The sequence below is a fragment of the Pristiophorus japonicus genome, chromosome 11, assembly GCF_044704955.1.
Source record: "Pristiophorus japonicus isolate sPriJap1 chromosome 11, sPriJap1.hap1, whole genome shotgun sequence".
In the NCBI taxonomy this organism is placed as follows: domain Eukaryota; kingdom Metazoa; phylum Chordata; class Chondrichthyes; family Pristiophoridae; genus Pristiophorus; species Pristiophorus japonicus.
The window spans coordinates 194,813,657-194,839,259 of record NC_091987.1 but is presented as its reverse complement, the minus strand read 5'-3'; the positions used below and the strand labels follow the sequence as shown (position 1 = coordinate 194,839,259).

The following is a 25,603-nucleotide window of genomic DNA, read 5'->3' as shown; positions in this document are numbered from 1 at the left end:
TTTTCTGATAATTATCAGCGTGAAACAGGCTCCTTTTCAGTGTTGCTCCCACCCAAATCCTAGAGTAATGGAAATGTGGGAATTCTTGCAAAAACAAGCATTCCTACCTGTAGGATTTAGTGACCTCCATTAAATCAGCATCAGGCTGCTGAATCAAGTCATTTATATGCATTAGAAATGGAACTCCAGCACTAATCCCTCAGGCACTCCATTTAATACTTGTCCCCACCCGATCACTCCATTTACAAGTGCTCACAGCTTCCTTCCTTCCAGTCACTTTCTTAACCACTTCCAGATTTTAGTTTCCAACTTCTGTAGCAACCTTCTGTAGAAGCATTCATCACAAATTCAGGCACAAGCTGCGCATCATTTTCCAGCCATTAATACAATGGATAGAAAATTATAAGCAGCTCGTGTCTGAAACTTATTAACACTTCTTGTCAAAGTCTTAGACTCAGGTACTGAATGAGAAAAACATGCCACCTTACATCATTCACTTGAGATGTCACATCCTCAATCAGGGTGGGTATTGCTCTTCTGAATAATAGATTATTGTACAGAAAACCCTAAAGTTTGCTGTTGATAATAAGTAAAATAATGGAATGAATTATGAACAAGTATTTATATAGTGCCTTTAACATAGTGAAATGTCCCAAGGCATTTCACAGGAATATTATGCGATAAAAATTTGACACCGAGCCGCATAAGTAGAAATTAGCGCAGGCGACCAAAGAGCTTGGTCAAAGTGGTATATTTTAAAAGAAGTATCTTGAAGGGAGAGGAGTAGAGACTAATGCAGCTGGCCTATCATCTTTGAATAAAGATTCCATATTAGTTTGTTTCCAATTCAGCAAGATCCATCCAGCATTTATTGACTACCTCATGATGAGCTAGTTTAAAAATCTTAGTAAACAGAGATAAATACCATCTGACCCTAGGAATTTGTTCTTTGGAGCCTTTTAAGGCCATCTAAAATCTGCAGCACACAGATGTCAATGTAACTTGACTTTGATTACCATGGTCAATGTCTTACCAGTCTTCTCCAGTGAATACTTCAAGTAGTAGTCCAAGAGTATGTTAACATAACAAAATAAGAGGAGTAGGCCATTTGGCCCATCGAGCATGCTCCGCCATTCAATATCATAGCTGATCTGATCATGGACTCAGTTACACTTCCCTGCCCGCTCCCCATAACCCTTTATTCCCTTATCGCTCAAAAATCAGTCGATCTCCACCTTAAATATATTCAAAGACCAAGCCTTCACAGCTCTGTTCGAGTATTCCATAGATTTACAACCCTAAGAAATTCCTCCTCAAATCAGTTTTAAGTGGGCGGCCCCTTATTCTGAGACTATGTGCCCTAGTTTTAGGTTCCCCTATGGGTGGAAATATCCTTTTTGCATCCACCTTGTCGAGCCCCCTCATTATCTTATATGTTTTGATATCATCTCATTCTTCTGAATTCCAAAGTGTAAAGGTCCAACCTACCTTCATAAGTTAACCCCCTCATCTCCAGAATCAACCTAGTGAACCTTCTCTGAACAGCCTCCAACAAAAGGATATCCTTCCTTAAATACAGAGACCAAAACTGTACGCAGTACTCTAGGTGTGGCCTTACCACTACCCTTGTACAGTTGTAGCAAGACTTCTGTTTTTATACTCTATTTCCCCCTTGCAATAAAGGCCAACATTCCATTTGCCTTCCTGATTACTTGCTGTACCTGCATACTAACTTTGTTCCATGCACAAGGACCCCCAGGTCCCACTGTACTGCAGCATTTTGCAATGTTTCTCCATTTAAATTATAATTTGCTTTTCTATTTTTTCTGCCAGTGGATAACCTCACAGTTTCCCACATTATACTCCATCTGCCATATTTTTGCCCACTCACTCAGCCTGTCTATATCCCCTTGCAGATTTTTTGTGTCCTCCTCACAATTTGATTTCCCACCCATCTTTGTACCATCAGCAAACTTGGCTACATTACACTCGGTCCCTTCATCCAAGTCATGAATATAGATTGTAAATAGTTGAGGACCCAGCACCGATCCCTGCGGCACTCCACTAGTCACTGTTTGCCAACCGGAAAGTTACCCATTTATCCCGATTGTGTTTTCTGTTAGTTAGCCAATCCTCTATCCATGCTAATATATTAACCCAACCCTGTGAACTTTTATCTTGTGCAGTAACCATTTATGTGGCACATTATCGAATGCTTTCTGGAAATCCAAATACACCACATCCACTGGATCCCCCTTACATCCTCAAGAACTCTTAACGAATTTCAAACATGATTTTTCTTTCAGAAAACCACTGATTAATTGAATTATGCTTTTCCAAATGTTCCACTACTGCTTCTTTAATAATGGACTCCAGCATTTTCTCAACGATATATGTTAGGCTAACTGGTCTATAGTTTCCTGCCCTTTTTTTTTTAAAATAGGGGCATTTCATTTGCAGTTTTCCAATCCGCTGGGACCACCCCAGAATCCAGGGGATTTTGGTAGATTACAACCAATACATCCACTATCTCTGCGGCCACTTCTTTTACAACCCTCGGATACAAGCCATCAGGTCCAGGGGACTTGTCTGCCTTTAGTCCTATTATTTTACCGAGTACTACTTCATTAGTGATAGTATTAAGTTCCTCCCTCCCTATAGCCCCTTGGGATCCACTATTGGGATTTTCAGTGTCTTCTACCATGAAGACCAATGCAAAATATTTGTTCAAAGTCTCTGTTCCCCATTATTAATTCCCCAGTCTCATCCTCTAGGAGACCAACATTTACTTTAGCCACTCTTTTCCTTTTTATGCACCTGTAGAAACTCTTACCATCTGTTTTTATATTTTGTGCTAGTTTACTCTCAATCTTCTCCCTCTATCATTTTTTTTTAAAGTCTTTCTTTGCTGGCTTTTAAAAGTTTCCCAATCCTCTGGCCTACCACTAGTCTTGGCCATATTGTATGCCCTTGTTTGCAATTTGATACCCTCCCTTATTCCCTAAATATTATTGCTTATTCTATTTTCCCTCAATTTCACCCCTATAGATTTAAAGTAATTGGTAGGTGGTTTAGAGGGGAAATGTCTTCACCCAAAGCATGGCAGGGATCTGAAACTCACTGCCTGAAAGGGTGGTAGAGGCAGAAACCCTCACCATATTTAAAAAGTACTTGGATGTGCATTTGAAGTGCTGTAACCTACATGGCTATGGACCAAGAGCTGGTAATTGGGATTAGGTTGGATAGCTCTGTCAGCCAGCGTGGATATGTGCCAAAATGGCCTCCTCCCGTGCTATAAATTTCTATGGGCCCGAACTTGGTCAAAGCCAAGGCCCGCCCATGTGCCACCCAAAGGACTGCCAAGAGCCGCCGAGACCAGGCAGTACTTTGCCAGCAAGATTCCTCTTTAAAAAAAATGGCAGTACCGCACGGCAGCAAAACAACCTATGCCGTCAATCCAGGCGGCAGCTCCCAATCTCAGTGGCAAATGCAATCCTCGCCAAAGTGCCGCTGAGGATTGAGTCAGGGAGGGGGACTAAAAATAAAAATCTTCACAAGAAAAAAGCATTGGAACATCTTCAGGGGACCCCATACAGATAAATCACTGGGCAAAATAAAATTAACACAAGTTCACTAACCTTTCTTTGCAGGTCTTCTTGCTTACCGCTGGGGTTAGTCCTGCCTCCATGCAGCAGTCCTTTCTCCTGCTGCCATCAACTCCCGCCCAGACGAATCTGCCAGCTCGGCGGGTGATCACTTACACGACTTGCCCGCACACGGGCGGTTCCCAGTGGTACTCCCCTCCCACCGGCAGCAGACCCACAGGAATCGGTCACCGAGGGGAGACCGCTGAAAAAAAAACTCTTCGGCAGTGGGTGGTAAGGCCACCAATTTCAGGCCCAATGACTACGATGATAATTTAACTTCCTAGAATCTTCCCTGATATGCTTTTATATTGGAAGAATGTCTTGCTTATTTTCAGTTTCTTCTTTTGTCCTCTGATTAGCCTGCTCTTATTCGGTTTTCTTCAGTACCCCTTATCCCCATTTCCTTTATTTGTTTTGCTTACTTAACAAGTGCAGTGTGCCATTCTACTAGCCCTTCCTCTACACAGAGCTGGAACAACTCGCCTAACCAAGTCCACTCTATCTTTTCTATTTCACTGACCCATGATGACTCATCTACCAACTCCAGCACTAGACATTCACCCTCAATAATCCCATCACATTTCACTACTCTCCAGTTTCATAAAACTTTCCTTCTCACTTCATGATCAGCAGCCATTTGCTCCAACTGTCTTTAACACTTGCCTCTAGCATAGAAACATAGAAAATTGGTGCAGGAGTAGGCCATTCGGCCCTTCGAGCCTGCACCACCATTCAATAAGATCATGGCTGATCATTCACCTCAGTACCTCTTTCCTGCCTTCTCCCCATACCCCTTGATCCCTTTAGCCCCAAGGGTCATATCTAACTCCCTCTTGAATATATCCAATGAACTGGCATCAACAACTCTCTGTAGTCAAGAATTCTACAGGTTAACAACTCAGTGAAGAAGTTTCTCCTCATCTCAGTCCTAAATGGCTTACCCCTTATCCTTAGACTGTGCCCCCTGGTTCTGGACTTCCCCAACACTGGGAACATTCAGCAAGTGTCCATTTCTCAGATCTCAGTCTTCGTTTTCAGCAACACTAATTAAGAGCAACTCTTATTTCAACTAAAGACTAGACCTTGAAGTCCAACACATCTTTGTAGTAGAGATTGGATCCAGTCATGTAGCAAGTCATCCTGATCCATTTCTCTGCTCAATATAGCTTAAGACCTTACTGAATCCAGAACAAAAGATGGATTTTTCGCTACAACTTATTAAATAGGGCGACAATATTCCAACCCTGGGAGTGCAGTTCCCTAGGAATGCACAGCTGATGAGTGACAAGTAGAGCCAAACTCTAGGATTGCCACTCTTCAACCATATTTTGCATCATGGCAAACAAAATGACTATTCACTTAATATTGAACTCCAAAGAAATAAAGCAGATTTTCAGAAAATACACAGCATTACATTTCAACTAAGGTTGTGATAAGACAAAAGATATTTCAGTGAAATTACAGATATTGGTATGCATAATGGAGATGAACTAAAAAAAAAAGCTGTTTTATAATAAATCCAACAACTGGATCCTTTTTTACTGAATGACATCAATCCTACTTCATTCTCGATATCATGCACTGATAACCAACACACAATTCCTTACATTACAAAGACGGTTAAAATTTGAATTTTAGCATGTACAATTCTCATTCTACACCACATTTCCACTAGGGAAAACTACTCATTAGATCAGAGTTGTTGCAATTTTTACTTCAATAAGATATACTGAATGAGTGAACATTTATTACATGTTGACACTTTCGAAAATGCTTGTAATTTAAATATGCTGTATGGTCAGTAAAAAGCAGCTCTTCAATTTTACACTTAATTTCTGTGAACTAAACAATTCAAACTATTAAATCTCACAGATTTATTTCAATACTTTATGGATAGAAACATACCATTTCTTTTCCTATCTACAACGTACTGCTTCATAGGAACACCACTTGCAATGTCCTCAGAAACTCAACAAGAAATGGACTGAATTAATTTCACCTGGATTACTAGCTCAATTCCATTCCCAATAGATGCATATGTTACAGCCTGTGCAATTTTTGTTTTGAACTAATTTCATTCTTTCAAAATTTTATGACATTTCTAAATTTAGGAAGTGGCAATACTCAATTAAGCATATTTACCAACATTCATGGAGTTGTGTAACTTGCATATAGCTAGTTTACCATTTTTCAAAGCTGCAAAACAATAAATTTTCTACCAGTTAAGTTAATCAACTCCCGGTCTGAAAAAACAAATTCCCATCTGTCCAGTTATGCTCAGAACTTTGATTTTTACAAGCTCAGCCAGATGAATTGCATCAGGAAAATGGGAAGCAAAGCAACTACAGCTTCAGCATTACACAATTTTACAACCTAAAATGTAGGATCAGACTTTGTAGGTCGACCATGAATGTAGGTCGACATTTTTGGTTGAGATAGACTCACCATTGTACTCTTCACAAAGCCAGGATATACCCTGCACATGAACTGCTAGGATATTTCTATCTTCCTGTTGCAGCTGAACTGTATGATGAACAAGGTCAAAGAAACATACACTGAATACAATGGGACTTGCTTGGATAGGCTATTGAATTTTGACTTATGTGTTTTAGTTTAGCAGCAAACCAAGAATAATTCTAGAAGTAGCTCATTTATGAGAATATCTCAAGTAAAGAGTACATGTGATATGATGAGTTTATTAGATTGGACCCCAGCTCAAAATTTATTCTAAATGCCACATACAAAATAACCATCTTTGGAACTGAACCAAAACACTTACTTGACAAGGCAACTCAAGGTCAAATAATTTCTGGGTTTTGAAAAGTTGCAGGTCTGTATTCATACTTGCCAAAGTGGTGCGTCATTTTAGTACAGACTAGAGAATTCCCTATCCAGAGGGATTTTTTTTCAATTGGATAGTTATAACACAATTGCACACCCATCAGCTTACAAGCAGTACTGGTACGGTTTGGAGCATATCAGCTGCTAGTCTCTGGAAGATGAGCGCAGGCAGCAGAAACCAAAGTGAAGTAATGCCGTCTTCCCAATTACTGCCAAGCTCATCAGAAAACTTGAAGAAACTCGTGGGCATATGACATTTTGCAGAACAGCCTTTTTGCTTACCCTTATGGGATGAGGCTGCTCAAAGAGTTGATGATTGGTAATGGGCCATTACAAATATGAACACAGAAATAACACCCTCTTGGCTACAATCCTCAGTCAGTTTTGGACTCTTCTATAAATTATATTAACATCTTATCCTTCTATGTGGTCTTGTTCCAACTGAGACCCCTCTCTGTCACCTTCCTCGGAGTTGATATTCGCCATATAACATATATGCCCATGTTATTTGTCCTGTAATTGCATAAGCTCAGATTATTCTGAGTTAATTGCTTGGTGTTGAAAGATGAAAACTAATATGTTCACTGGACAGTGTTCCAAAAGCATCCAGTGTTTGAGTCATTGCTTTTGTCAGAATCTGGTTCACTGCTAAACAGGTTAGCATTACTCCACCAAAGCTAAGTAAACCAGTGTGTTTTTTTTGAATAGTAGATTTTCCTCGGCCTCTACAGTTTCTCCCTAGCCATTCCCCATTAGTGACAATCCCCAATGATCATCCAATCACAGAGCTTCAGTGAAATCATTCTGATCCTCAGTAGAATAATAATTACTACACCTCAATCTCGCCCATGCCTTTCCAGCTTAATTAACAATTACCAAATCTTAATTTTGATGGCTCCAGCTTTAATTCATCTATTGGCAATCCAGGCCTTATAACCTCTAATCTCAAATAGAGCTCCTACATTGGTAAAGCTGTCTTGAAGAAGCTTGTTTTTTTTTTCTTTGATACCAAACACTTCTTTCCTCCCTCAATAACTCTTCGCCTTCTATAAAGTCCAAGTTTGAAAAAGACAAATATTAGTTCCCTATCTGGAAAGGTTCTAAGATTTCTCTCAGTTATGAACCGGTTATATGGATACTGGTTAGGCAATTCCTCAAGAGGAGGGGATGGGAAAATTAGCTAGGATAAAAGTAGTTAAATATACGAGTGCTCAGTATAAACTTACATTGCAGCATGCATAATATACACCATATGTAACTTTAAAAAAAAGAGAATCAGCAAAGTTTAAACAGCCTTGTAATAAGGTTAGCATCTAAAACTGATGATTCAAATTTGTTTGGAATCTGTGTAATGAAATGAGGCAGTGTTTGGTTCCCTCACACTGATTTTTTTATTGTCCAAGTCTGACAGTAGGTGGATGGTGTACTCATCTAGTGCTGTGTTCACTGCTTTCTTTCAGGCGGTTATTGATCAAAACAAAAAACTAGTTTGTTGAGGAATTAGTAGCATGATCGCTGCCTTGTACTATGAACAAAGACCACTTGTTCAAAACGAACTCAGAAGCAGCTATATAACTAGCCTCAGTAAAATATTGAAGCTGTGCACTATTTCTCTCCATTCCCCCATTGTGAAGAATGAATCTTTTCAGTCACAAAGAAGTCTATGTATAGAGTGATGAAATCAATCAGCAAAATATCAGTTACTGAATGTATAATTTCATTCCTTCCAGGTTCTCCCCCAAAATAGAAAGTATTCAACTTTAAACACCATGGTACCCTGGGTGTAAAATGCAGAAACAGTCTCAAATGAACACTTGGGTATTGCACATGCAATTTAGACAAACTCACTTATTTAAAGTAGCTAATATTGAGACTATTTTTAGGATGACTTTTGCTTGGTACAGAAATACAGGCAACAGATATTTACTTTTTAAATAATTATGAAATAATTTGGCCTGAGTGTACCATCTCACACCTGAAGCTTTCCTTTAATTACATCAATTAATACAGTACATGCCCAGAGATAGATTTTGGAAAGTTCCACTTTTAATCCAGTGCTTTTTGTTTGAATCCTTATGTACAAAAATACTTCACTAATTTCATTCTGGAATTTTTGATTTCCTGTTGGCCAATCTTAGCTGTTGAACAGTTTAGCATTGGCATAGTTGTTCATTGAAGTTATTCTGTGGATCACATAACTTTTCTAAATGTGGATTCTGATAAAACAGGAACATTTATATGAATAACCACAGCAGAGCTCATTTTAAAATGACTAATATTACTTTACAAGTTCAAAAGACGCATTAATAATTAGTATTTCACACAAGTAAGAGTGCCTGAACTCACCGAAACCAGTGAAATATTTGGTCATAAGGGAGTGAAACAGAGGTACTCCTCAGGTGAGGCAAGTGAGGTACGGGCCTCACCTAGAATTTTCTGCATGCAAACTGCAGCAGGTGAGGCATGGGCTCATGAGCCAGATAGGGACACCATCAGCAGCAGCACCGTCTACGTACCCGAAGATGATCTCACTGCCCAGCAACTCTTCACCTCCAACGACAGCCTCATCTACAAGCAACAGCCACTATCGACCAGTGTACAAAATGTCAGCGTAACGAATTCCAGTCAGGACATGTTGCTCTACATCCTAGCTCCATGTTGGAGGGTGTATGGACTGAGTTATCAGTGCACTGCAACCCCGTCCCTCGCTTCTCCACTCATTTAAAATTTACAATCACCAACATGGAATAAGATTCATTTTCTACATGAGTGTTAAGGGCACAGAGCAGCCTCAAACCTGCTCAGGCGTTTTCCTTTTCCTTCCTTATTAAGTTGGCAATGAGAATCCACAGGAAGGGCCTGCTGCCATGGTAGCATGCTAGGTTGGTTAGGTATGTATAGCTGTACATTACCTATCCAAAAGGTCACCAGCCACCACAAGTAAAAATAAACTTCACAAAACATGGCACAGCCTAAAGACAGAAAGATCGTCGACAACACCCCAACCATTAAAATGGTAATTCACATTGTTCAGTCATGCTCTGTATTCATTTTTGCAACATCCATGAACACATGTAGCAAGAAAGAGAAACATCACTCAGTAATCCACCAACATTAAGGTTACTATTCAAATACAAAATGTCAGGTTCAAAAAATATATAAAATTTATCTGTATTTCTATGCAAGTGGTAAGCACATCAATGGGTACAGTTGAAACACTAAAAAAGGTGCATTTACACTGCAAGTTTACCATTGGTGCAAAGTAATTCTGACTTTGTACAGATGCTAAAATGACAGTGTAAATTTGAAATCAGGACCCCACTTGACTGGAACAAATCATTGCCCAAAGCTAGAACTCCCTGCAAACTCAAAAGACCTGAAGAAAAAAAAAACAGAACTGTATTCTACTGGGTACAGTTGAAACACTGACATGAGGGGGAAAGAAAGGGCATCCAAATTGAAGAGCTCCCTAGGTGACCCAAAAAACAGATTCAAATGAAACAGAAAAGAGGGTTATGATAAATGTTAGGTTCATAATGCAGTAGAATCAAGCAGAATACAGAAAATGCAGAGGAGAACTGAAAAAGTAAGGAGGCAAAGGGAGTGTATGACAAAATATTAGGTAACAAAAGATAAGTCTTTTATAAACATAAAGAGTAAAAGGATAGTCAAAAGGAAGGGTGGTGCTTCACTCCCCCCCCCTCCGGTGCTGATAATTCTAATTTCCTGGAGGATATAGTCTCACCACTTTGGTTTGATATTATTGGGTATAAATCCAGTGGTGTGTAAATGTTTATAAAAAACTTACCGTTTATGTCACCTGCTAATATTTTCTCATACACTCCCCCTTTGCTTCCTTACTTTTTCAGTATATGGTTTACAATATACTCAGGTTGCACCCTATATGGGCATATTTGCAAAACCACCCAAGCCCAATTTAAATGTTTAGATACCAGGGATTATCTTTCTTGAGGTATTACGTTGTTCAGAACTATTGAGGGGTCTCTGTCCATCTGAATCCAGATAATTGCATGCTTCTCTCCTAGGCAAGCCCAGCCAGACAGGAAGGAGTCCGACAATGTAAACACTGTTCTGCCCGACTAGAACTCAAATTCGGACCAGTAATTACACTGTAAATGCATCCTTAATGTTACTGGTAAATTACTGTAAAAAATGGCTAATTGCTAGCAGAAATAATATCAGGCAATGTAACTGACTGTCATAAAGACAGCATATTCAAAAAGGTTGATTTTAGATTGTTCTGTAAACTCCATACACCTCTACTCAGAGAAGGGAAACACCGATTTCACTCTGGAGTGAGGTTTAGCCTTTTCACCTCCATCTAAGAGCCTGACAATCTAATATGATACATCCTGATGGGCACACATTTTCTTAGTTACATCTAATCTATGTTACATTACTGAATCAAACAATGTTTTATATTGTAGTACATTTAATAGATAATTCATTCATCTGAGGAATTCAGGTGCAAGGACAGATCAGCAATAACGGCATCAATGCAGTATCGTACTGCAATCAATAAAGACAAAAATACTGCGAATAAAGGACATCTGACCAGAAAATGCTGGAAATACTTACAGGTCAGGCAGAATCTGAGGAGAGAGAAACAGAGTTAACGTTTCAGGTCGGCAAACTTTCATCGGTAACATTCCAGTTCGATTGAAAGGTCGCCGACCTGAAACATTAACTTCGTTTCTCTCTCCACATATGCTGTCCGAACTGCTGAGTATTTCCAGCATTTTCCTGTTAATATACAGTTGTTAAAGGAATGCAATCTTGGCAAGCGTCCCACAATCCAGAATGACTGGTGAAACACAAACCCCCTCAACAGTTTTATTAAGGTGTCCCGAAACAAAAAAGTCAGTTATTCTAAAAGGTTAAACGTGGACAATGCAAACTTCACCAGCACGTATCCCGAGACTGCGAGGATTGACTGCATCAAGTGGGAAGTTAATCCCGCACCAAGAGTCGGCTACTGCGAGCTCTGAACCCGAACGGTATCATATTTTAAATTTAATGATGCACGGGAGGTAAACAAATGAATGGCTTTAAAAAAAAACATTTGAAGCAAGGCAACTGAGCAATAAGCGAGAATCGCGCTGGAAAACGTCCAGTTCGTGTTTACTCCGAAAACCAAGCGCCTACAAATATATATAAAAAATATATATTTAAAAAATACAAATTTGAGAAATTAAGCGGCGAATTGTGCATACATGAACTTGCAGAACTTCCCAGTCTCCTCACTTCCACATTCTAAGAGTCTGAAAATATACACAGATGGAAACTGCTTCTTGTTCACATTTTACTCTCAACGATGAAAAAAATGGCGGGTTTTAATACTTTAAGCCAAGAAATAAGGATTTTTTTTTAAACAGAAAGGAAATAAACCTGTTGAGGCGCAAAAACTAACGGTGTTGAGGCGGGCGGGGAAATCTCCAGCTTGCTCACTTGGAATTCAGCACGCTCGAGGGAGAGAGAGGAAAACACACGCACAATGCAAATAATAAAGAGTAATCACACTCAAACACAAGTGCATTCCGGTTGTGAGCAGGTTCTTCTTTTTACACACAGACAAAAAATCTTTTCAGGTTGTTGAGTGCCGGTTTACTTACTCTCCGCCAGGAGGATGAAAAGCCCCAAAAGCCGCGACGCCAACGACACCGCCGCCATCTTGGAAGCGGTGGCTGGGGGAATGAGTACGCTTGCGCAAAGAGCGCAGCTCAACAAGCAGGATGCAGTTATCCGGCGGTACATCACCATAGCAACCGGGGAGGCTGCAGGATGGATGGAGGGAGGCTGCTTGACAAGGTATGCAAACGTACAGAGTAAGTAGCTGATGCAAAGAGCAAAAATATTGCGGATGCTGGCAATCTGTGTTGTGTATTTGCTTCATGGGCTCTTTGCTTAGGAATTCACCGCTGCACATTTAAGAACATAACATTATTATTGGAGCAGGCCACATGTCCCTGAGAGGCTGCGCCGCCATTCAATAAGATCATGGCTGATTTTATTACGGACTCAACTCCACTTCCCCACCCGCTCCCCATAACCCTTTATTCTCTTATCGCTCAAAAATCTGTCTATCTTTGCCTTAAATATATGTAATGACCCAGGCTTCACAGCTCTCTGGGGCAGCGAATTCCATAGATTTACAACCCTAAGAAATTCCTCATCTCAGTTTTAAATGGGCGGCCCCTTATTCTGAGACTATGTCGCCGAGTTTTAGTTTCCCCTATGAGTGGAAATATCCTCCCTGCATCCACCTTGTCGATCCCCCTCATTAACATATGTTTAGATAAAATCACACCTCATTCTTCTGAACTCCAATTAGTATAGGCCCAACTTACTCAGCCTATCCTCATAAGTCAACCCCCTCATCTCTGGAATCAACCTAGTGAACCTTCTCTGAACAGCCTCAAATGCATGTATATCCTTCCTTAAATACAGAGACCAAAACTGTACACAGTACTCCAGGCGTGACCTCACCAATACCGTGTACAATTGTAGCAGAACTTCACTGCTTTTATACTCTATCCCCCTTGAAATAAAAGCCAACATTCCATTTTCTTCCTGAATACTTGCTGTATCTGCATACTCACTTTTTGTGTTTCATGCACAAGGACCCACAGGCCCCTCTGTACTGCAGCACTTTGCAATTTTTCTCCATTTAAATTATAATTTGCTTTTCTATTTTTTCTGCCAAAGTGGATAACCTCACATTTTCCCACATTATACTCCATCTGCCAAATTTTTGCCCAGTCACTTAGCCTGTCTCTATCCCTTTGCAGACTTTGTGTGTCTTCCTCACAATTTGCTTTCCTACCCATTTTTGTATCAGCAAACTTGGCTACATTACACTCGGTCCCTTCATCCAAGTCATTAATATAGATTGTAAATAGTTGAGGCCCCAGCACCAATTCCTGCGGCACCCCACTAGTCACTGTTTGCCAACCAGAAAATGACACGTTTATCCCGACTCTTTTCTGTTCGTAAGCCAATCCTCTATCCATGCTAATATATCACCCCAACCCTGTGAACGTTTATCTTGTGCTGTAACCTTTTGTGTGACCCCTTATTAAACACCTTCTGGAAATCCAAATACATCCACTGGTTCCCCCTTATCCACCTTGCTCGTTACATCCTCAAAGAATTCCAGAAAATTTGTCAAACATGATTTCCCTTTCATAAAACCATGCTGACTCTGCTTGATTGTATTATGCTTTTCCAAATGTTCCACTACTGCTTCCTGTAAAGAACTGGCTGGTTTATTAGCAAAGGTTCATCAAACAGGACCCTACCAATTTATCCACTAGGTTCACAACTCATGCCTCATCCTGGAGAACCTAGACTCAATTGCAACAACTCCACAACTTTTAAATTATACAATTAAACCAAGTGCCACCTTGTTCAAGAGGCACAACAACTAAAAACTTCAAACTAACCAAAAATGTTTAAGAAAACCTTACAAATAAAACTAAAATTTGGTTTCCTAGGGTGGTGTCCCCAACAGCTCCACAACTATTTTAAAGTAACGTTAATTCAAATGTCCCCTTTTGTAAAGGCACAGCAAACACAAATTAACTATGAAACATTAAAGGGAACCTTGACAAATCAAATAAAAATTTTGTTTCCTGTTGAAATGATGCACTCCAGTCCCTCCGGTACCTCTCGTGGAAGGCCGCGAGTGTACCGGTGGACACCACATGCTCCATCTCCACCCTGGCTCGAATGTGACTGCGGAAGAGAGGCAGGCAGTCGGGCTGAACAACTTCCTCGACCACCCACTGCCTGGACCGGTTAATGGCCACCTTGACCATGCCCAGGAGCGGTCCCAAGTGGAGGCCCTCGGACCTACCTGCTCCCCTCCGCACAGGGTGCCCAAAGATCAGGAGCATGGGACTGAAGTGCAGCCAAAATTTGAGGAAGAGCCCCTTTAAATAATGAAACTCAACTGCTCCACAAACCTGTGAGCTCACAGGTGCATACATTAAAATCTGAAATGTAAAAAAAAAACAGAAAATGCTGGAAATACTCAACAGGTCAGGTAACATCTCTGGAGCGAGAAACAGTTAATTTTTCAGGTCCATGAACTTTCTTCAGAACTGGGAAAAGTTAGAGATGTAATAGGTTTTAAGCACGTGCATAGGCAGGGAAAGTGGGGAAAAAAAGAACAAAAGGGAACATCTGTGATAGGATGGAAGGCAGGAGAGATTACAATGACCAAAGGAGTGATGATGCAAGGACAAGTAAAGCAACAAAAGATGGAGCTAGAGGCAACAGCAGAATCAAAAGCTGCCGAATGAAAAAAAAAAGGGAGCAGTGCTTATGATCTGAAATTGTTGAACTCAATGTTGAGTCCCGAGTCCAGAAGGCTGTAAAGTGCCGAATCGGAAGAGGAAGTGCTGTTCCTCGAGCTACTTATCTTGCATGTCCAAAACTTGGACAGGGACACGACGAGCAGGTAGAATCACAGTTTCAGGTTTTACATGTTTATTTTGCTGATGAAAATTAATTAAAAATTGTATTAATCCTAATAAGCAATATCTCCACACCAAAAAACCCACAGATGTACATGGGAAATATGAGAAAAAAAAATTAGACTTTTGATAGTTGGTTGGCACTTAAGATCCAGATAACATGGTTTAAAAGTGGACTGTAGACTAAAGTCCAAAGGGTGACAATGCTAAGAATTGCAGGAGACAAGGTACGAACATATTAACTATGAAAAATTGTACTAGCAGACATTTATCGGTGTTTCTTGCTTCATTTATTTCCTTTAAATGATATTCAATATTGAAGGGTGTGTGAAATATAATATTTGCAGAGACAGGTCACTCATTTCCCCCTGTGGTGTATTTAACTTTGTTGCTGCTGTTGCAGGCAGTGTTTGAAAAACAAATCTTACACATGTATATTGTGAATGTGTAGCATTAGTTTAAAGGAATCACAGTAAGGGTGTCATACTCTGAACAATTCTAGATTAAATTATTTTACACTGTGGAAGAAAGAATCTATGAATCTATGGCTTATGGTAAAGGGAAGAGTTAAATTCTGTTTTTGCTATATTTGAAGAAATAATAGGACTAGAACAACACCCACACTTTATAGCCTTAAAACTTAGAAATGTAATTAAATGACTATCCGGTATTCTCCTGATATTCTGCTTATCAGACTGTGAACAGGGAGAAACTATGCAAGGACAGATAGAGTGTGTGCCTCCCGAGACGACCTTTGTACTCATGGAACTAATGAATAAGATTCATTTTCTATTTCTGTATTCTATTTCTGTATAAAGATAGGGACAATTTGCTTGTACAGGAGAGTTTTCTGCCTTGGTACGGTCCAAGCAGGCTCTCCGAGATATCTCGCTTTTTAAAAAATAAAATTCTCTCGAAGCACGACTCTGAAAGCCTCCGCCTGAGTTAATTAACTTAGAAATTTCCTCGACAGATTCTGGCGTAGTCCGGCAGGATCTCTAAAAAACCAGATCCAAAAGAACTAAATTTAACTTTTAAAGAGAAAAGAGGAATTTTAAGGACCTTCCTAGCTGAAAGGAGGAAGGTGCCTCGGCCGTCCTAGCTGAAAGGGGGATGAGCTGCCGAGATCCCCTGGAGGGTGAGGCATAATTTAAGGTAGCTACCGCAAAGAAGCTAAAATAACAAACAGGCAAAAGGAGACCCCGAGCTGAGCGGAAAAGAGAACACCGGTGAGCGCTTTGTAAATTATTGTATATTTTGTAGGATTGTCCTAACTCTCATTTCAGAAAAGATCGCGAGACGTTGCACCCGGAAGAATGGGAAACGGCTCTAGTCGAGCAGGGCACTCGCGCCCAGCTCCTAGAAAAGGAAAGAAAGACGACCTCTCAACTGAAAGAATGAAAGTACATCCTAAGACTGAGAAAAGAATCCGTAAGGTTGCAAAGCAACGAGAGAAGGTAGGAGATCCTATTGTGCCGCCCAGCTCGCCGGCGGACACTGTAATTAAAGAAACAGGAGACGACAGATACGCGGTAACGTTTAGTAGCGATTTGTACGGTTGGTCTGATGGGGATTGGCCATATGGAGGAAGTTTTAAATTGTCCTTAATTGAGGAATGGAGACAGACCACCAAAGATGGGGCGGGGGACCCCACTTGGGATAAAGATTATATGGAGAATTGTTTTAAAAAATGGACAGAGGTGGCAAAAAGGCACCAGCCCCCTAAAAATAAAAAGAAAGAGGAGGAGGGTAAGGAGAAGCCCCCTCCCTCTTACAGCCCCCCGAGTGCCCCGGTTATGACCGCTTCCCCTGTCGGCTTATATCCCCGTCTTCCAACCACCAAGCCGGATGATTGGCAGGAGATCATAGAAATAGTGGCTGCCCAGCTAGATCAGGCCTCTAGGCGACGAATGTAACCACGACCCCAGAACCCACCAGAGGATGAAAACGGGGAAGGAGGGGCAAGTGGAGGAGCCGAAGATGAAAACCCCAACCCTGACCCTGGAATAAATACCAGGAATACCATAAGACAGGCCGATTCCACCACTACCCCCACGACACAAGCCCCCCGTGTAATGATTGGAACCACAGCTGTCCTAAAGCCCTGGACACCGGGGGAAGCTCGGGATATGATATCAGCCGCCCCTAATCCTGTTAAGAAGCCAGTAGCCTTTCACAACTGGCTTGAGCAAACCTGTACCATTTATAACCCCCTCCCCGGAGATGTGAAATTATTACTGCAGGCAGCATATGGGTCCTCTTGGCAGAGGGTAAAAGATATGTTCCCTATACCCGCCGGCGAAAATGGAGATTGGCGGGAAGATAATGAGGAAGAAGGAAATGAGTCCTGGGAACATTGGTTGCAGCACAGGGTGGAGAGTTACAAGGGGATTTCCCCGAACCTCCACCTTCATTGGCCCCTCAGTTTTCGTTCTCTAACCCCAACCCGCACCAATCAGCATAGGGATGCCCCGGAGGCTTAGTGGTACAGGCGGCAGCCCTCCGCTTATCAGCAGACATAGAAGAAAACCCTTTGGCAGTAGTAAAAGTAGGAGACACTTATGTGAAATTCCTGGTGGATACCGGTGCTACTATGTCTTCTGTACCATCCTCTGTGGGATTACCTGTAAGCAACACCACCGTCTTAAGTATGGGTGTGGCCGGTATCCCCATGAAAGAATTTTTATCTGAACCTACCAAATTGATAATTGAAGGACAACCAGTTAATGATGAGACTTTGATAGTCTCTAAAACAACACCTCTCCCTTTATTGGGAAGACAGACTTTGTGTAAACTAGGAGCCACAATTTATTGCACAAAGGAAGGAATGTTCATGGAGCTCCCTCCAAATAAAATTCATCAGTTCTTTAATGGAATTAAAGAAGAGAAAAGGTAGGATAACAAAGAAAATTGAATGGCAACTTCTACTCCCCTTTGATACATGAAGTTATACAAAATTTAAAAGCTAAAATGAAGAATTGATGTATATAATTTTGACAAGCTTTGAGGCAGTTCAGCTTCATTTACAGCCTAGTACACTCGACAAAAAGCTGAAACTTACCAGTGTCTGGTACAATCCTTTTTAAAAAAAGAAGAAATAGTAGAAGCTACGCCCCGCATTTATTTTGGACCAGAAGGATTGGGGGTAGCCATTGATTTGACACCCTTACAGCAGCAGCGGTATAGAGAAGCGAACTCGACACCCCATCTGACATTGGCTACAAAACCGCCAGCGAAACGTAAAGATATGGGTCCGATGATTGTAGGAATAGAAAAAGAAAAACAGCAACAAGGCTATCAACCTTGGGCAGTAATAAAACTGCAAAATATTCAGATAGACTTTATCACCCACAACAGGGGGATTCTCCAGTGGAAAGGTAAAAATCATGCCTCCACTTTTGAAAAACAGCAACCCCCGGAACAACCAAGCCCTAAGCTGCCAATGGCATTGAATCAAGTATCTCTGAACTTTGGGCAAAGCATAAGAATCATGATGTGCAAGTACATTCTGCAGTACCCCATCGGGTACAATTGATAAAGAACGCCGTGTTACCAAGCATTAGGCAGTACAGACTGCCTCCAGAGGCAGAAAATGGGATAGAGCCAGTCATTTCTGCGTTGTTGGAACAAGGAGTTTTAGAAAAGACACAGAGCCCGTGTAACACTCCGATACTGCCCATACCAAAGGTTAATAGGCCGAATGAATGGAGATTTGTGCAAGATCTGAGAGCTATTAATAAGATAGTAGTCCCTATCACCCCTGTGGTACCGGACACCAACATTATACTATCTGCTATACCACCAACAGCAACTGTCTTTACTGTGATAGACCTGTGTTCAGCTTTTTTCTCCATCCCGTTAAATCAAGAAAGTCAGTATCTGTTTGCTTTCACCCACAAGAAGTAGCAGTACACATGGACCAGATTGCCCCAAGGATACACCGAAAGCCCCGCAGTATATGCAGCAGCAGTAAAAAGAGACCTTGAAGACTGTTCATTATCAGACCAGTCTGTGCTGTTGCAGTATGCGGACGATTTGCTTGTGGCTTCTAGCCACGGATACAGGTGCATGCAAGACTCCCTAAAACTGTTACAGCACCTATGTGAAAGAGGGCACCGAGTGTCGTTACCAAAGTTACAATTTTGTCAGACTCAAGTCCAGTACCTGGGTTTTCACATATCTCAAGGGCAGAGGCAGCTAGGACCAGAAAGAATTCAGACAATTCAAAGTGCCACCATACCAAAGACAAAGAAGGATATCTTGTCATTTTTGGGGATGGTTGGGTACTGTAAACAATGGATCCCCGATTATCGAGAATGGGATGCGGTCCTAAGATCAGCTGCTCTAAATTATGCCCCACCCAAGGTGGAGTGGACCCCAGAGAGAGAGGAGGCATTTAAACAGTTAAAGAAGGCCATTACTAATGCTCCGGCGTTGGGACTTCCGAATTATGATAAACCTTTTCAGATGTATGTGAATGAGAAAGAAGGATTTGCAACCGCAGTACTAACCCAAGAACATGGTGGGGGAAATAGACCAGTTGCTTATTATTCGGTTTTGCTGCCTCCAGTAGTAAGGGGAATGCCAGCATGTCTACGTGCTGTAGCTGCTACTGCAGTCATGGTGGAGAAGTCAGTACCTATTGTTTTGGATTATCCATGTGCTGTCATTACAGCCCATGCTGTGTTATTACTTTTGAATTCAGCTGCCACACAACACTTTACAGCGTCTAGAAGAACAGGTTATGAAGTATTACTGCTATCACACCCTAACTATACCTTTCGATGCGCACCGGTAGTAAACCCAGCCACCTTTCTTCCTACTAAAGAAGTAGAGGATCCAGACCAGCATGATTGTCTGTTAACAGTGGAAATAGCCATCTTACCAAGACCAGATTTGCTCACAGAGCCCATGGACAATCCTGATCTTATTCTCTATACGGATGGACCATCGTACAGGCCGTCGGATGACTTGCTGTTGGCAGGCTATGCTATTTTAAATCCCCACGAAACTGTTGAAGCATTCGCCCTGCCTCCCGGAACCTCGGCTCAGGCTGCTGAATTGTTTGCCCTCACTAGAGCTTGTATAATAGCTAAAGATCAAACTGCTAATATCTATACTGATTCCAGATATGCATTCGGTGTAGTCCATGATTTTGGACAACTGTGGAAAAACAGAGGCTTTATCACCTCTGGTGGAAAGCATATTAAGCACTCTCAACTGGTGCTTAATCTATTAGATGTCATTCAGTTGCCAAGTAAGGTAGCCGTTATCAAATGTGCAGCTCACACAACCGGTGAGGATGAAGTATCAGTAAGAAATAGGAAAGCTGACGAAGCAGCCAAACAGGCCGCTTCGGCACAGGCAGACTGCCTTCAAGCAGTCTCAGTTTCCCCTCCACAGGTACTTGACATCCAACAACTTAAAACAGCCCAACAACAAGTTACTATGCAAGAAAGAAGAACTTGGGAAAACCAGGGTTGTTTTCTCAAAAACGACATCTGGTGTCACCCTGATGGGCGAACTGTTTGCCCTAGATCTCTATTTTTGCCCCTGTCTCGCCTAGCACACGGTCAGGCTCACATGGGCAAAGGAGGGATGATACATGCTATTAATGCACAGTGGTATGCACCAGGAATAACAGTAGTAATTGAGAAAGTTGCTAGAACATGCCAAATTTGTCAACAAAATAACAGAGGTAAAACACCTGCTGAATATGATCATCTACCCCAGCCAAGTATGCCCTTTGAAAATGTGCAAATTGATTTTGTCCACATGCCTCCAGTATCAGGTCTTAAGTACCTATTAGTCATAATAGACATGTTCACAAGGTGGGTAGAAGCGTACGCCACTAGGAGAGACGATGCCCGAATAGTAGTAAAAATTCTATTTAAAGAAATAGTACCAAGATATGGGATACCTATGGGAATCAACAGTGACAGGGGAACACACTTCACCGGAAAAATAGTGCAAAATCTTGCAGAAGCGTTAGGTTTCCAGTGGAAGTTACATATACCATATCAGCCACAGTCCTCGGGAATGGTAGAAAGAGTAAATGGGATAATAAAATCTACCCTTACCAAGGTATGTCAGGAGACTGGACTAAAGTGGCCAGATGCCTTACCATTGGTATTGTATACAATGAGAAACCAGAAAAACCGAAACACTGGTTTGACACCACAGGAAGCCTTATTGGGAAGACCAATGCCTACTGGCGTAAAACCACCACTGGCAGCTGAAAAAATAGCATTAATTTGGAATGATGAAAAATCACTAAAGTATGCTTAGGCCATGTGTGAAATAGCAAGGAGTCTGCATGAACAGATAAAGCAGACACAGGTGCCCCCGTCGGAAGGAAATATGCACCCTTTCAGGCCTGGAGACCAAGTGTTGGTAAAAACATTAAACAAAGAATCCTTTTCTCCGAGGTGGAAAGGACCATATCAGATAATTCTCACAACACGAACCGCGCTGAAGTTGGAAAAGCATCCAAATTGGGCGCATGCAACCCGTTGTAAATATTATTTTCCCGACGAAATACAGCCAAAAGAAAAGGCATCGACCCAGCACGTACAACGATTGCCTGACTAAGAAAAAGGCCATCTTCTCGCTGAAGAACTGTACCTGCTCTTGTATTAAATTAAATATTTGGACTTGAAAGTACTGCCCAAAAGTTCAGGAACGGATGTCAGAGCTCATTTGTGTGCCAGTTTGGGCCTTTATTATTTGGGCCACTGTTACTATCATGTGGACGTGTTGTTATTGTAACGACTTAATTCAAGAGTTGGATAGAAACAAACAAGAAAGGGAAGATGGGAAGGGACTCTTGGAAAATTATAAATGGATGTTAGGTATACTGATCATTTTAGCGACAGGGAACTCCCGGCAGGAGGAAGAAGTTCTAAAAGAAGGAAGAGTATGGAAGGGAAATATGGTATGGGAAAGAAGTAATAGTGCAAGGCAACAAGGCAATTTTATATGCCCAGTAGGCCAAAGTTGTAAAGTAGGGAACTTTACAGCACGATGTGAGGCGTGTGGAATGAAAGAAGAAAGAGGGGAATTCCAGTTTATATTGGGGAAAGGGTATCAGTTGTTCATAGAATACCAGGCCGATGTGTGGATGAAGTGTACCCACAGCACGGGGAAAAACAAGAGATGGGGGTACATAGGAGGGCCGGACGAGAGAAAAGACTTCCTCCGTTATTCATTTACAAGTATGGTAGAAGGGCAGCGGATGTTGTGCATGAATAACACCCCGGTGAATGGAGGAGACCCATTCATGGTAAAATGGTCAGTAAAAGAATCTGGCCACCCAGAAGACCGGGACCCAGGACATCTAAAAAGGATACTGACCACTTGCATCCCAGTGGTAAGATCCCCAGGTGTATTAAATCTAACAATACGAATTAAATATCCCCCAAAGAAAGAAGATGGTTGCCACACAACCAGTGTTAAGATATCTTTTGAAAAAGAAAGACCCCAAAGAAAGAAACGGGATGTATTAGAGACTGTGTTAGGTGGAGTGGGAGCAGGAATAGGAGCATTGAACTCCATGGATATCGAGACCCTACAAAATAAAATCCAGGCCGTCGGAGGACTGGTAGGGGAAGATATAAAAATCAGAAATGCCTGGGATGAAGGATTACAGCAATTACAAATATCAGGTTACATCATAAACGAAATGACCTGGGAACAGAATGAAAGGGTAGAGAAGGAAATAGAGAACCTAATAAAGGAACAACAGGGAGTAAACAAGTACACCCATTGCCTGTTTAAAGAAATGATCAGACAGCTATTAAGAGCCGAGTTAGAAAGGAAAATATTATCCTTCCATGCTAACACATGGGAAAGGTTGCTGGAAATTAACAAAAGGGATAAGCTTCTTAATTTAACCATTAACCCTCAAAAAAGATATACCAGTTGTAATTCAAAAGGATGTAACGTTACTGTGGAGATAGTAAGTAAGACACGAAAATAAATTTGGTGTTAGTTCCAAGTAATGCCCCAGCTGTTTGGACAGAACTTCTGGTACCCAGAATTTAAAGGAGATTGGGTCGATGAGAAGAATATGACACATCACCAGAGGGGATGTGTTAGGTGGCCATTCGGAATGGTATGTCCCTATCAGACCGCCATATACGAACCATGCTCACTGCAGCACTCCATTGGAGTATGTAAATGGGAATTAAAGCCAACAAATGACACTGAGGTCTGTGTGACAGGAAATAAACCTGTCTATCTGGATGGAATTTTGTATAAACCCCCCATTAATAAATGCGTGAGAAGAGTCTACACCCTGTATGACCCTGAAGTAAAAAGAACTTATACCTTTGGGCAATGGCAAAATGTAGAAAAATATCTGTCTATGCACAAGATTGAACCCTTACCCCCCGTAATTAATCTGACCAGACTGCACAATTTGATACGGAATGACAAGAAAATTGAGGAAGCTCTGTCAAAGCAAGGCAGAGACATCCACCAATTTAGAGTCGAAATGAGTTACAAGAAGGGGCAACTAGTGAGAATCGCAGACGCAGTCACCTCTTTGACAGTACACCACTGGTGGGATGTGTTTACCGGATGGTCCCCAAAAGCTACAGCAGTACTGAAGCTTGCTATACACCCCATAGTAATCGTGGGTGTGGTTATGCTTGTATTATTAATAATCCTTTGCGGAATGTGGATAAAATTAAAAAATGTAATTAGTCAAGTAATAGGCCTGATCTCCGAAATAGAAAGGAAAAGTGTGTGCATGAAAGGAAGGTTAAGTCGCTTAGAGGAAAAGGTTGATGGAGACGAATATCTCAAAATGCGACCCTATCCTGAAGGGTATGAACCCCATTTTGCGCAAGAAGAGAATAATAGGAAATTGTGTTGATCTGAAAAAAAGATCAACAAGGAGGGAATTGTGGAAGAAAGAATCTATGAATCTATGGCTTATGGTAAAGGGAAGGGTTAAATTCTGTTTTTGCTATATTTGAAGAAATAATAGGACTAGAACAACACCCACACTTTATAGCCTTAAAACTTAGAAATGTAATTAAATGACTATCCAGTATTAAAAGGGAGTCTCCTGATATTCTGCTTATCAGACTGTGAACAGGGAGAAACTATGTAAGGACAGATAGAGTGTGTGCCTCCCGAGACGACCTTTGTACTCATGGAACTAATGAATAAGATTCCTTTTCTATTTCTGTATTCTATTTCTGTATAAAGATAGGGACAATTTGCTTGTACAGGAGAGTTTTCTGCCTTGGTACGGTCCAAGCAGGCTCTCCGAGATATCTCGCTTTTTAAAAAATAAAATTCTCTCGAAGCACGACTCTGAAAGCCTCCGCCTGAGTTAATTAACTTAGAAATTTCCTCGACATACACCAAAACACATCACAAATCAATTTTAAAGTATCTTGACAAAACAACCAACTATCCAATAAAAGTCATAATAAGCAGCCTAAAAATAGTTGTCAGAGCAGTTACACAAAAATTGTGACTGACCCCTAGTTAAGTTAGACATTTCATCATAAATCGTCAGTGAAATGTTCAGGGGGCACAGAAAACATGAAACATGAAAACAACTATTTGTTTATTCACTGGGATTGTGCTCAACTTTCTTGTATGCAATTCTGTTTTTAATGCAAGTTTCTTTTTCGGGCAGGTTTAATTTTACTTTCTGTGGACACTTGTTGAGTGGCAATAGGATAACTTCACTGTAAACCAACTTCAGTCCATAGATACATTCAGCTTTCTACTAAATGTTTACTCATTTAGTTCATAAAGGCTGAACTTTGATAGCTGCTCACATGCTGAAATAGAATTCAGCAAGTTATGTTTCTCAAAATAATAGATTTAAGTGGCTGATGCTAATTTTGTGTGTAATTTCCGTAGAGAAATTATATTAAAACATTGGAGCTCATTATACCAATTTTAATTTTGCTTTATATGATTCGTGAATTTGTTTAAACATTGTGAATTTTTTAGATATATACTAATATTAGAAATTGTTGTGTCTTAATTTCTATATTCTCCTTTTAATGTATTCTGCCCTATTTGCAGTATTAGAGCTATATTTTTAATATTGGAGTTCATGGTTTAAAGTAAACTAGTATAATTAGAAGTTCTTTAAGATAGAGTAGAAATCCTGTAAGACCCCAAACCACCCATTCCTTACATTCCAGCTGATGTATAAATCGGTTTCTACCTTTGCAATCAACAAATGTTTTAATCCTTTCTAATCCGCTCTTGGCCAAAATGCCCTGACACTGTTTTCTTTCCAAAGTAGCATCAGATTGTTCTGAGGGATGGGCTCAAATACAGTCCACTCCTTTCCCTAGATTGCCGCAGAGTAGCAAATAAGGAGTCAGGTCACTCTTGATAGCAGGCAATATCTAAAGAGATGAGAGAGTGAGAGTGAGAGATGATGCATAACAGAAAACACTAGAAATACACAGCAACTCTGTCAGTACCTCCTTGTGTAAACCCTTTGTCAGAACATGCTCTATGCTCAAAATATTTTTGTCCTTTTTTCTTCACAGATGCTGCTGGATCTGTGTATTTTCAACATATTCTGTTTTTATTTCAGCTTGCCAGTGTTTGTAGTTCTTTTATTTTTACTTGTAC

At 40.9% G+C, this 25,603-nt stretch overlaps 2 protein-coding genes across 2 annotated transcripts in view; one reads left to right on the top strand and one right to left on the bottom strand.

Moving 5' to 3' along the window:
• jam3b (junctional adhesion molecule 3b) overlaps positions 1 to 12,235 on the bottom strand; it is a 92,090-nt gene extending 79,855 nt beyond the window's left edge. The window contains exon 1 of the mRNA XM_070894386.1: positions 12,122 to 12,235. Within this exon, the coding sequence (XP_070750487.1) occupies positions 12,122 to 12,179 (58 nt within the window). The 5' untranslated portion in view covers positions 12,180 to 12,235. The remainder of the gene's footprint in view (positions 1 to 12,121) is intronic.
• A 53-nt stretch (positions 12,236 to 12,288) lies between these two features.
• LOC139276419 (protein NYNRIN-like) lies at positions 12,289 to 24,308 on the top strand. The gene is made up of 2 exons (XM_070894385.1): positions 12,289 to 12,317; positions 16,273 to 24,308. Exon 2 carries the CDS (start codon positions 19,055 to 19,057, stop codon positions 21,272 to 21,274), a length of 2,220 nt encoding a protein of 739 aa, XP_070750486.1. The 5' UTR covers positions 12,289 to 12,317; positions 16,273 to 19,054; the 3' UTR covers positions 21,275 to 24,308.
• The last annotated feature ends 1,295 nt before the right edge of the window (positions 24,309 to 25,603 follow it).

Coding starts and splice junctions, on each gene's coding strand:
- LOC139276419 (XM_070894385.1), top strand. CDS start 19,055: ATGCAAGACTCCCTAAAACTGTTACAGCACCTATGTGAAAGAGGGCAC.